We start from the raw sequence: 12,491 nt of genomic DNA, 5'->3' as shown, positions 1-12,491 counted from the left end.
AACGAGTTGTACATGACAACATACTGAGTGGAATATTTTCTGTGGGGGAGGGGGAGGGGAAGCGAGGAAAAGTGAGAGAAAAAGGGGGGACTGGGAAAAGGAACCCCTCCCTTTCCTCTTCCCAGTCTCCTCTTTCTTCTCAATTTTTTTTATTTTTTTGTTTAGTTTTGTATTATTTTGTCACATGCGCGTGAAAGTGATTTTTTGGACGTGATCCGAACTTCTCACCTGCGAATACAGTAGCGGCAGGCCTGATGACTGAGGCGCCTGTAATTAGCAGGCTATACAAATTCTAGACTTAACAATGCAATACCAGAGTTTTGATTGGCTCAGCGGCCACTGAATATCAGCCACATTATACCATGCTCGAGAAATAAACTTGAAGGGGGCGTTACACCTGAACGCCATTTTCCCGCCACTTGACATGGCTTTAATGAAAATATCCCGTTCGCGTTTCAAGGAATCCAAAAACCCTATTTTCATATTGTGAATCTGTGTTGTGGGGTATTTTGAGAGTTTTTGGGTTGTTTTTGGGTATATTTGGGAGGAGCAGTTTTTCTAGAAAGATTGGTAAAATTAAGAGAAATAAGAAATATTGAAGAATTTAGTGAAGTTTTAAAATTGGAATTTGTAGTTAATAATTAATAGACGGATAGCATTTAGTCCACTAGCAACCTAGGGTGCGGTTGCGTGGGTATCAACTGTCTGTTATTGTTCCAAAAATTATTTTATTTCTTCTGTCCCTTCTTAAAACCTCTTCAAATTTCATTCAAATTTAGGTGTAACGCCCCCTTAAAACATCTTTTGGCCTTTCTTGCGAAACGAAATCAGCAAGATGTTGCAATACTTCTAGGCTGTTTTTACTAAAACTTTCAACTCGCGCATGTTGGATATGGAAGACCATGGAATGACAGGGAATGATTATGGGTCAACTCTTCGCTACGCGTCGCGTTGGCTATCTATCGTCTCTTATCCCACGCGTCCCACGCGCGCTTGTCAAATATTTCTAATTATCTACAGGGAAAATAACTGCTTAATAATATATGACTAATTGCGTTGCATCATTTTCAGAAGATTTATAAAGCTCCCTATTAAAATACACTTTCCATTCTACTTCAAATGCCATTAAAGAGAAAAAAAATAGTAGAAAAAACATCCGCTAGCAATCAGTGAGGAATCCTTCAGCGCGTGTGCTTGCCTCATATCCAGGGGCCAAGGGCAGAGTAATTAAATTCTTAATGACATACCGAAGCAAATGTATTTCACAGGACGATTCAACCATCATGCATTGAAAGACGCCAACACTGAATTTAAATCGTAAATGTAACTGCAAATTTTATTCTTATAGCTTTTTAATTATATACACATGACCCCATAAACTTCGTAGCTTTTTAAAGAAAAAAAAATGTGTTCAAATAAAAGTCATCTATCCATTTCACGGATGCCATCCTTCACACCGGAACTTTGTTGTCAAACTTGACATCAAACCGTTATTTTGAGCCCTTAAATTCTATTTTGGACCCTGTTGTTTTGATGCCATTGCCAACCGTACTTCTTGTACGATCTTGTTTAAGCAGACTGTATGAAAGTAATGCGGATCCCATATCAGACCGTCGGCTGTCTAGTGACGTACAGAGTATTAGAACCAACATTTGAAGAGTCTGTTGGGCATATTCCAGTACAAAAATAATGTTTTTTGTTTTCGCATTTCTGACCCTTCATACACTGTTGACCACTGTTCTTGGTGGAAAGAAATTTTCTTTAAAATTACAATTTAAGAATGGTAAAGCGAAGGTTCTTTTCTTTCACTGCAAACCGTACCGCTACTCCTGTGTTCGTTGTCGCGAGGGAGCGAAAAACGCGCGCTAGTGTTGAAAAATACTCGCGCCAAAATTGTTTTTTCCATGCAAGACATTCCCGGCTTTACTTTGAATTAAGTGTTGATCTAGTAAAACCCGGCATCACGTACAAGGATGTTTGAAAATGAATAAACAAGAAGACATTTCTGTGCCGGTTTTGTAAAGCACATTAAGTATTGGCTTATGTGAGTTGTTTCCCAAAAATACTTGGGCAATATAGCCCCCACACGCTATGTATGGCAGCCCGCAGTATAGATAATTCAATCAGTTAACGAATCGCTCGTGAAGCAAGCAAGCTAACAACCATGCTGCTGTTAATTCTGCTGTTAAACTGTGTGTTTTTCGGAGCAATAGATATTACACTTGCAAACAAATGCGAACGAATAGATACCTCACTTCTCCCAGCCTGTACCAACATTGGCTACAACTTCACGGCGAATTTTTCCAGTGTGGGACTACAGAGCTACCAAGCTTATGTGTCTTCAGAAATCGCACTTTTTGCCGATCGTTTCAATAGCTGCTCACCGCATTTAAAAGCTTTCGTTTGTGCTCGTTACGTTCCGAAGTGTTCCGAAAGCATGGAAGGACCAGTGCTGCCTTGCCGAGAAGTTTGCGAACAGTTTGTGGACGACTGCGGAACGCCTTTAAGCGAGAGTGGACTTTACAACCTGTATGCTGCATATTGCAGACTACTTTCGTCGGAAAAAGACAACTCCAAACAGTGTTTTAAACCTCCAGGATTTGTTGCTATATCAAACGGAACGAAAGGTGAGTTTCAACTCAGATTTTACTGACATTTTACATCGATTAGTGGTTAAATAATGACTCGTCCTCGATCGAATTAAGTTCTGATATATAGTCATTAACAAAAACGACTATCATTTCTTAAATTAAAGTTCTTCTTAGCGTTTTAGAAGCCTAATTTAATGAGGCACAATTTTCCTTTATATAGCAGTTTTGTAAATCAAGTTGTATAACAAAGGAAATAATTCATTACAAATAAGGGAAAAAGGAAATCGGGTATAACCCCGAAATTTTTGGTAAACGAATTTAGTCGCGTGAGACGATTGAAATTAAAGTTGCTTGTTGACTAAGTCAATATTTCGACTAGATAACGATTTAAAATTATCAGCCAGTAGAACAAAAATATAAAGGGTAATAAAATTGTCATTGTCCATATAATCACCGGTAATTGTGTTTTTCAGCAGGTGAAAAGCAGAAAGAACTTTAACAATTGCTGAAATTCCAGGAAATAATATTTTAGGCCGGAAAACCGTATGATTTGTGTTCGGGAATTTCGTTGCGTACAGTAAATATTAGCAGCCTCAAGTTCATCTTGACAACGAATTACAACAGTGCATGAATAGAAGCAAATATATACACTGATTATCGGTATAGAGCTTTGTGTTTAATATTTGTTTATCTGCAATTGCTGTAGTAACTATGGTTAACCTCTTAAATGAAAAGAAGAACTACTCAACTTAATAATTATTAATATTTTGTTCATTTCCGCCTTTGAAATTAAAAAACCTGAGGGAATCACTTGACCAACGAGTATCAGACAGACACTACTAGAAGTGTTTTCAAAACGTGTAGGTTGACACGGAAATATCTGTTTCTGCTGAGCTAGAGATGACATATAATATCAGTAACATGTCCTTTGGAATTCTTGTCATTGGTGATATCAATCTTCGAGAATTAGGAGAATTGGTTGAAAACTTATTTCATAAAAGCGTGTTTCTTTTTAAACCATGACTTTTGCAACTTCAAAGAAAAACAAAATTAATTTTCCAGATTTCTAAAATGTTAGTTATAACAAAAACTAAAGGCGACTCGGTGGGGTAATTACTAAAGTACCTCCTCCAAGCAGTACGTTTTAAAAAGAGAAACTTATTCCCTTATTCAGCAGTTTTTGATCATGAAATAAACAAGTTGGGTTACCGAAATATTTTCAATGAATTATCTCTTTTTCTGGTATCGTAGACGGGGGCCTTTCTCGTGACATCCAAGCATAGGAAGAATGAAGATTTTTTTTGCAATATTACCAGTCTCCATTGGTCAAATTTCTTGAAAATTGCCTATCTTGAAAAATCGTTTCTACTGACGTTTTGGAAGGAAAATATCAAGGGGTCACTTGAAAGATTTTCACAATATCCCTTATTTTGTTATTTTTGACTATTACACTGAATAGCTACGACATATTTTTCTAAAAATGGAAATATAAAATGTGAAATCCATATTGCAAACTCATGAAAAAATATTCCTTGCTCATGCTGATAATACTGAACTCGATCAGCTTATTAGTTATACAGAGTAAATTTGCCTATTTTTGTATTAGTATATTATGTCGTAAATTAAGACTTTAAAATTTTCTTTTGCTAATAATAAAGCTTACTTAAGCTTACTTAGAGTCATAATTATCAGAAACATTAAGCGCACGTGCATTACTAAACTTTTCGTCATCGTCCAATAAAAAATATATAGGGAGTCACCAGTCTAAAATTGATATTGTGTGGTTCTTAAGAACTGAGCTCGAAATTGACTTTTGATATACGTGTAATCAGATTTAAGTAAAACGTAAAACCTTGATGTAATCATTTAAAAAGTTAAGAACTGGATAGGAAGAAAACTCACCACTGTCGGCAACTACGTTGGTAAGCAATGAGATGTAGCATGACGTATCATGCTGCTGTTTAGGAAAGGGATACCACAATACATGATCCTAAAATAAAACTGACATTTTACCTGTCAAACGAAGTACCCACGTGTGCTTTTTGGATTATTTTGGAATCGGATAAAACCCGTACAAGACGTCATCGTATATTACTTGTTACAGAAGCTATTATATGATCTAAAATAGGACAAAAAATATCTAACAATTTCCTGTTTCCGGAATGAATTGGCATTCTTCAGTTCGTTTAGAATGCGCGAATTTGCGTTCTCATCGATCGATATTACGTGTACGCTGTTATTCCTAACCCAGAATTGGAACAGTCCAGAATGAATACAACTGAAATTTACTTCAGTAAAACGACCTTCCCTTTTGCAGAACGAAGGCTGCCAAGCTGTGAAGCAGAAACCAAGCCTGCATGTGTGGACGGCAATCTAAGCAGCCTGGGAAATAGGACAAGGACCAGACTACAGTCTTCACTCAACAGCCTCGCCTCAGTCCTCAACAGCAACTGCTCGGTTAACTTGAAAAGACTAGTTTGCTTCACCGAAGCAGCACCATGTGACACCCAAAATGGCCACACCCTATTCACCTCTCAATCATTGTGCCAGGAGGTCAGAAGGAGTTGTGATGGTGAATTTCAAAGACACAATATCTTCTTTCCAAAGTGTATCCCTAACTACTCCGAAGTGAGTGCTGGAGACGGATTGTGTCAACTGCCCCAGTGGCCAGTTCCGTGGCCTGACTCAGGTTTGTGAATGTCTACCCGACGGAGTTTTATTGACCATTTTTCACAATAAAGTACTGTTCCACATTCAGAATTTGAGTACCTTTCGTCAAAGATTTCAGACTTTCGAAGAGTTTGCAACCACAAAGGGTTCCACAAACTTATTACAGTCCAGTACGGCGTTAATCTCAATAGCATGTGTGAACGGTGTTTCGTCGATTTTCGACATGATAGTGCGGCTTTTTTCGCGGTTTTGGTCATCCTCTAATGTCTCGAGAAGGTTGCGATTTTTGCAACACAAAAAAGCTGCAGTCGCATGATTTCAGGAAGGGAACACTCCCAGAAGAGGAAGGTTTCAGCCACACATCAGTAAAGGTACACTTGAAGATTGCCCCTAAGCTATTTAATATCAATAATATCAATTCAGATGGATCACCTTTTGAAGGGTTGAATGTTTTTCAATCTGTTTTCAAACAGGATCCAAAAGTGGACAAAAAAGATTACAATGCTTTTGTAACAAGTGTGAAAATAACACATGCCAAACGGACGGTTCATGTTTTGTGGAGCGCAGCAGAGAAGGAGCAAACACGTTCGTTCAAACCTGCCTTGACAAAGGGCCAGAGCGAGACAGTATATGTAACACTGCTTTGTCAAGCAAACAGGATTTTCACTGCTGCGAAAAGGACTTTTGCAATGGCGAGCATGTTATTGGTAAGAACATTCACACGACAGCTTGTAGTCGGTGTGTAATCAGAGAAAACAACCGGCATATCAAGTAGATGGAAAGACCCCATACGAGGGACACTTATATACCATAACTAATGTTACATAAAATCACAAGGGGCTTCAGCACACGGTGAAATACCAAGAGGGTACTTCATACCTGTACCACGGGAAAGAAAGGGAAAGTTGAACTAAACAGGATAACATATTATATACAATATTACAAAATATATTTTTTTTATATTCCCTGCTTTCCAGCACCTTAGGAATCTTGTTCCCAACTCTTTTTACCATTTCCCCTGAACACTTCCTGTTCCCTATACAACCCGATTCCCACATCTGTTTTCCCATGTAAGGTAGGCAAGGCCAAGGGAACACTTCACGGAAGCAATTACATGTCCTTAACAATGATTTGTAAATAGAAATCCGAGTGCTCCTGATAGAAGCACTCGGATTTCTTTTTTCCGAGTATGCCTGTGTCACTTTCTAGAATAATACATCATTTTCAATGCGGAAATAGTTAGAAAACAATTTGCGTTGTATTTTTAACAGCAAAACCAACAGAGCAGGCCACCGCAGAAAACAGAGACAAAGGCAGAGTAAAAAAGAAAAATGCTCCAGGTAATATTGCACTTTCCAGGTTACGTGATGAGACGTGTTTCTGTAATTCTGTAGAAACAAGATTAAAAAAATCCATGGGTTATTGTGAAAATAGATGTACCATTAAGTACCGTTAAAGGTACAAACGGGAAACAGTTTGGGAAAACTTAACATAACTGTGAAAACTGATGAGACAAATTACATGTACAACATTAATCAACTTTCCCTTCAAAAGTTAAGTGGCACTTGGCAGCTTGTGCACAGCTTCATTTGTGTCTCAATATACACTCCTTAAAACATTAAGATAAATTAACATACTTCAGCTGAATTTGACAGTCGCCTGTTACTGAAAACACTGAAAGAAATGGGATATATACAGTTGCTAAATACAGCAAGAGAATGATGATTTTGCATAAAACGTTTAGTTAAATGTTACAGCATTGAAGTATCTTACAATCAGTTTGTTACAAGAATGTAAGTAGGAATGTAAGGAAAGTACTACAAGGACACAGTCAGGAGTTGAACCTGTGATCTTCCATGCAGCAGACATGGACATCGAAAGCAGGATAACTTTCAAGGTTCATGGGTGACATAATTATATCTTACAACCAGTAGAATGTGTCACCTTTAGATAAGATAAGCTTTATTTAATCAGGGAAAATTCATCAGCTATATTACAACTAAATAAATCATTACAAAGACAATAATTCGCTAATAAACGATGCAAGTGTAACAATTAACAAAAAGCTGCTTTCCACGAATGGCACGCCTTAATAAAGTATTTTTTTAAGTACACGTTTGAATTGCCCCATGTTTGCCTTGCACCACATGTCAGGCCGTTCCATAGGATGGCGCCACTGTAGCTAAAGCTTTTTTTGTAATAGTTTGTGCGCGGAAATGGAACATTGAGTTTATTCTCAGTCGCTAAGGTGGTGCATTTGTTAAAGAGAAGATAGTGAATGTGGAACTTCGTAATGCAGTGATTAAACAATGTTCAATTTATCTTTTTTTGTTTTAGACAATTCAAAACCAGATGAATCAGATAAAAAGAAAAAGAGTGGCATATCTGGAGGGATCCTAGCTGTTGCAGTAGTTGGAGTTTTAATTTTAATCTTTCTTATCTCATTTTTATTACATTTTACTGTGAAGAAGCTGAAGAACAACTCAAAAGCACGTCGACGAGCCAGTGGAAAATATGTTAATAGATCAAATATATCGTCCAATGGGCGAGCCGTTACTATTGGGGACAGTAACAAAGGGTTTAAAGAATGTGATGTATCAAAAATTGAGAGTGCTCTTCATTACTAGTCAATAATAATAATAATAATAATAATAATAATAATAATAATAATAATAATATTTATAATAATAATAATAATAATAATAGCAAAAAATGATTAATAATAATAATGATAATAATAATAATAATAATAATAATAATAATAATAATAATAATTATGATTATAATTATTTTTATTAATGATTGATTAACCAATTATTTATATGATAAAGCTCATCTGTGATGGGCTCTTCCAATCACAGCTATGGTTAATCAGGTGCCAACATACATACGTACCCATACAAGCTAATAAGATGAAACATCTGCAATGTTGTAAACTTGTTAGATGTTGTTAATAATGAAATATGGTCCACTACTTTTGACTGAAGCGATCTTGTCAAAGATAATTAGTTTCTTGTATTCTTATTACCAGTTGTGTTGTTTCCCAAAATTATCGGTAAATTAGTCTCTTGTTTAGTTTTGTCACCTTTCCAAGCCTTAATGTTTTTTTCTGCTATAGTTTAAAATACCTGTAACTTGTTATTAGTTGCCATAGCTATTGTGTGCTCTTCTTATATTACTGTTTTGTATTCATATTTAAATTTAACTTTACTAAACTTCCCTCATAGCTTAGAATTAACGTTTTCCTCCCCTCTTTTCTTTTTATGTGTGCATTTGTGTTTTCGGCTTTCTTGATGACCTCTTTGTTATTTCTTTTATTTGAATACTGATATCAACTGGCTACCTGGCTTCGGTAGCCCCTATAATTATTCCAGGAAGCTAGTACTCTAATAATATTATTACTTTTAGTATTTTCTTTATTGTAATTTTATTTTTGAGCAAGAGTGGGTACAAATTAAGATTGAAGATTAAAAGAGAATATCAATCAATACATAAAATGATATTGATTTAATTTAATAGACCCTTTTTCCTATCAATTATAACTATTAAGTAGACATCAAGAAAATATTTCATTATCTATCTGAATTTAGGTGAAGCATAAACTTTTCTGTTTCAAACCAATTTCCTGTATACATTGTACTGTACAAAATGACAACAATAAACAACTTTGCTACAAAATTATTAAAGCTGTTGTGTTGTAAACTACGTTATACTGTTGGTGCCACTTAACTAATCAACTCCCTAAACTTTAATTGCAATCAGGTGTCAAGCAAGGTAAATCCAACATTCTCATACAATTTAATTGCAGCATCCCTGTAGAATTCAGTAATAAGACTCACTGATGTTTTTCCATGGTGTTTGTGATATTTGAGAATATGTAGAGTAAGAGCCCTCCCCAGGCCACATCTCTGGTACTCGGGGTGGACTGCTAACCAGTGTAGGCGGCCTATAGATGTCCCAATCTCATCTTGCCAGGCAAAGGCTGTTGCTATATATCTTTCTCCATGTCTTATGAAGAAAAACCCATCTGCTCTGAACAGTGGACTTGATGCAAACCTAAAATTTCATTTTAAACCGTAATTGAGTTATTAGCTTTATTTATTAAACTTTTCCGGTTTGTTTGAAAGGCATCATCAATAAAAAGACTTTTAATTTATTACAACTGTAGAAAACTGGGAGGTAGAGAAGTATAGTGGTTATTGCATCAGAAAACTGTCTCAATGCTAAAAAAAAACTAATCACTTCTGTTTTCGGAACGACAAATGCTTCATTGAAAGTGTGAAAAGGGGCCAGCAGTACCTCATAAATTTGGGGGCAACATTCTCTTCTCTAAAATTTTTGGCACCTTACATTTTCAGAACATATGAAACTGTATTAGTTTTAATACACAAATTTACCTTTCAAAAGGTCACAAAATGAAGTGGGAATGTAGGAAATAACATTTAAACTATTTTGCTCTCATGTTCTTGTTGAGTGCCCTGAGCCTGGGACTTTTGCTTATTGTTGAGCCAGTTCCTTAGACAAGACACTCTACTCCACATTTTGACCTAGGTGTAAGAGTGCATGTTATTGGTGACATACTACTGATGGACAAGTATCCCATGCAGGGGAATGTAGGGGCGACACAGCAATGGACTAACCAACCTCCCCCCCTCCCCCTGGATAAGTTTGCCCCTGGCTCTTAGTCTCACTTAGCCTTGGCTTTGCTTTACCCAAAAGTAATACAACAACAAGACACTAACCTTTCCACAAATCTTTCTGCACTCCAATCAGCAACAAAATCACCAAATGCCTTTCTTACTACAATTATATAAGAGAAGACACATTGAGGGTAAAGTTAATTACAAATTTAGCTGTACCATGTGCAGTAAAATATGTCCTTTTTGCAGATAAAGTTAAAAAATGTTCACTGACCAACTTCAATCCATCTGCATTCATCACCTGGCTGCAAAGAAAAATTTAATCCTTCAAACTTAAGCTAGCAGTGACTGTAGCAAGCGTTTCTGTGGTATTGTCTGCCTGTGAATTCAGTTACTTTCAATGTTTAACCTTGCATGTACAATAATATTATTCCTCTTTGCCAATTATTATTAAATTTACGCATATATTTTCCAGACTCTGATAGCCAGGAGAGTGAAATGGAAAACTCAACCTTCTGACCATTTGCTTTTCGATAATTTTAGTCTATCAAATCAATATAGATGGTTTATACATTGTAACAGACTAGAGACAAGTCTTGGATTCCTGTGAATTCAGTTACTTTCACCTTTTTACCTTGCATGTACAATTATAACTCTTTGCCAATTATTATTGTCATGAAAAATTTACGTAGAGATTTACAACAGGAGAGTCAGTTATAAATTATAGAGAAAAATGACAAAAAGCATTATAGATGTGCAATATAAATTATTTAAATATATGTGCAATCAGTGAGAAACTAATGAGACGTCAATGGGTAATCGATCAACAATCAATAACAACAATGACATGAGTAATAATAATATTAATGACAGGCCACAACATTTTTGTTCATCCATTGCCCATTGATCATCCATAATAAATCAATGGCTAATCAGTTGATAACTTATTGATTACCCATCAATTATGGAAGATCCATTAGTCAGGGTATTTATTCGATTAATTACCCACCTCAAATAAGTGCCCACCCTGAAAGCCTAAAAGGTAGATAAGCACCCACCCTCGAATAAGTGCCCACCCCACCCCTTCCCAACAAAAAATATTTCTGCACTAGCCCAGCATGAAGTAAGAGAAGAGTCAGTTGTGTTCCAAAATTGATTATATTGTTTAGGCTCGTTTATATTAGCTTTTGTACTTTGTTTTGTGTTGTTGAAGCGAAACAAACTTGTTATCTCTTGTTTTGTTATTCTCTAAAAATGTCCTCGCTTGTGGAAAATGTCAGTTAAGAAAATAATAAGGGCCCACCCTCGAATTAGCGCCTACCCTTATGGGCCAAAATTAAATAAGCGCCCAAGGCGGCTAATGGAATAAATACGGTACGTCTGGTAGAAAGAAAACAAGAGAAACCTGTGTTTTGATTTTTAACATAGCGAGCGCCATATACCAAAGTTCATCACCTCTCTTAAGTGTTTTTCACTGCTTAATTGACGAAAAAACAATACTCAATACTAAATAAAGTCGTCAAATATTGCTGGCATGAAAAAAAAAACAAAAAACACAAAAACAAAAACGGGAAATGCCATGAATTTTTAAACAAGCGTATATTTGAATTGAACTTCGAGCTCGCACAAAATTCTTGCATGCAATGTCAAGCAGTACGTCAAGCTTAACGCAAAAACATCCGGGGAAGCATTCACATTCGGGTAAGAGTGAATGAAGCAATACTTATTGCGTGTAACTCTTACCTTCCAGGTACAAATTACGAAGTTTTCGCGTAATTTTACCTCTGGAATATCTCTTTCTTGGAGCCGGCAAAAATCCAAGCAACACTGGCCCTCCTTCATCTTCTTCTAGTTCCCAGGCTCTACCCAGCAAGGTTTTCATGCAAAACGCCTTTGGCCTCCGAGCTTGTAGCCTGCGAACGCACACGTATTTCCGGCGGAGTGAAAATACGTCTGCGTTCGCAGGCTACCGAGCTTGAGACTGGCGGTTGGTTAGCGCCGTTCAACAAGTGGCAACTTTTTGAATGGAATTTAGAACTCATGAATCTCTATTTCGTTCAACTGCATTCAACAACTTTCAACATGTTCAACGGCCTATTTCAACATTCAACCGGGGGCTGCGTGACACACTGTTCAACATTTGTTGAACAAGAGCTGCTACATTTGTTGATCAACAAATGTTGAACCTTGTGTCACCAGCTTTACAGACATGTCTTTGGTCTTACATGGTTGGGTGAGAGGACACAAAAACAACAACAACAGAACAATGTTCCCAGCCCCAAAAAACCAAAGCAACTGCAGGTTATAGGGGTCCAGTGAAAATAGAGCCTTTGAAAGGTGCAGATCTTCTGTGAGGGCTGTTCCGCGTAGGGGCGTAATCGGGTATGCATAGTTTCTAAATAAATAAATTTATTTTTGTCCGCTAAATGATGATTTTCTTTGTTTTTACTGGGTTTAAAAGGTTGAGAAATTTTAAACGGTTAATTTACCACTGGAAAACTTTTTAACACAGACCACGCTTAAAAAGGGACCTTTTTATTTCAAATCCTCATAGGATAACTGTTTTCAGTTTGAACTAAAAGTTAAAAGT

At 36.5% G+C, this 12,491-nt stretch overlaps 2 protein-coding genes across 3 annotated transcripts; one reads left to right on the top strand and one right to left on the bottom strand.

Annotated features, from left to right (window-relative positions):
- Positions 1–1,072: 1,072 nt before the first annotated feature.
- On the top strand, positions 1,073–7,967 carry LOC146449703 (uncharacterized). Its single transcript, XM_085101317.1, has 5 exons — positions 1,073–2,627; positions 4,909–5,280; positions 5,735–5,968; positions 6,533–6,601; positions 7,599–7,967. The coding sequence occupies exons 1-5, from the start codon at positions 2,165–2,167 to the stop codon at positions 7,886–7,888; spliced, it is 1,428 nt and encodes a 475-aa protein (XP_084957443.1). The 5' UTR covers positions 1,073–2,164; the 3' UTR covers positions 7,889–7,967.
- LOC146449702 (uncharacterized) lies at positions 7,965–11,779 on the bottom strand. Of its 2 annotated transcripts, none has more exons than XM_085101319.1 (4): positions 11,645–11,773; positions 10,176–10,206; positions 10,004–10,061; positions 7,965–9,317 (listed from the first exon to the last, which is right to left on the bottom strand). In XM_085101319.1, the coding sequence occupies exons 1-4, from the start codon at positions 11,741–11,743 to the stop codon at positions 9,020–9,022; spliced, it is 486 nt and encodes a 161-aa protein (XP_084957445.1). In that variant the 5' UTR covers positions 11,744–11,773; the 3' UTR covers positions 7,965–9,019. The 2 variants fall into 2 exon arrangements, with proteins under 2 accessions (XP_084957445.1, XP_084957446.1); XM_085101320.1 differs by lacking the exon at positions 7,965–9,317 and adding an exon at positions 9,376–9,808 and having other exon boundaries at positions 11,645–11,779.
- Positions 11,780–12,491: the final 712 nt, after the last annotated feature.

Source organism: Pavona decussata, unplaced genomic scaffold, assembly GCF_977016875.1.
Source record: "Pavona decussata unplaced genomic scaffold, jaPavDecu1.1 SCAFFOLD_602, whole genome shotgun sequence".
Classification (NCBI taxonomy): domain Eukaryota; kingdom Metazoa; phylum Cnidaria; class Anthozoa; order Scleractinia; family Agariciidae; genus Pavona; species Pavona decussata.
This window is presented reverse-complemented; position numbering and strand designations above follow the sequence as displayed.

Coding starts and splice junctions, on each gene's coding strand:
- LOC146449703 (XM_085101317.1), top strand. CDS start 2,165: ATGCTGCTGTTAATTCTGCTGTTAAACTGTGTGTTTTTCGGAGCAATA. Junction 2,628..4,908: donor TATATCAAACGGAACGAAAG/GTGAGTTTCAAC, acceptor TCCCTTTTGCAG/AACGAAGGCTGCCAAGCTGT. Junction 5,281..5,734: donor AGTTCCGTGGCCTGACTCAG/GTTTGTGAATGT, acceptor GTTTTCAAACAG/GATCCAAAAGTGGACAAAAA.
- LOC146449702 (XM_085101319.1), bottom strand. CDS start 11,743: ATGAAGGAGGGCCAGTGTTGCTTGGATTTTTGCCGGCTCCAAGAAAGA. Junction 10,207..11,644: donor TCGTAATTTGTACCTGGAAG/GTAAGAGTTACA, acceptor TTTTCTTTGCAG/CCAGGTGATGAATGCAGATG. Junction 10,062..10,175: donor ATGCAGATGGATTGAAGTTG/GTCAGTGAACAT, acceptor ATATAATTGTAG/TAAGAAAGGCATTTGGTGAT.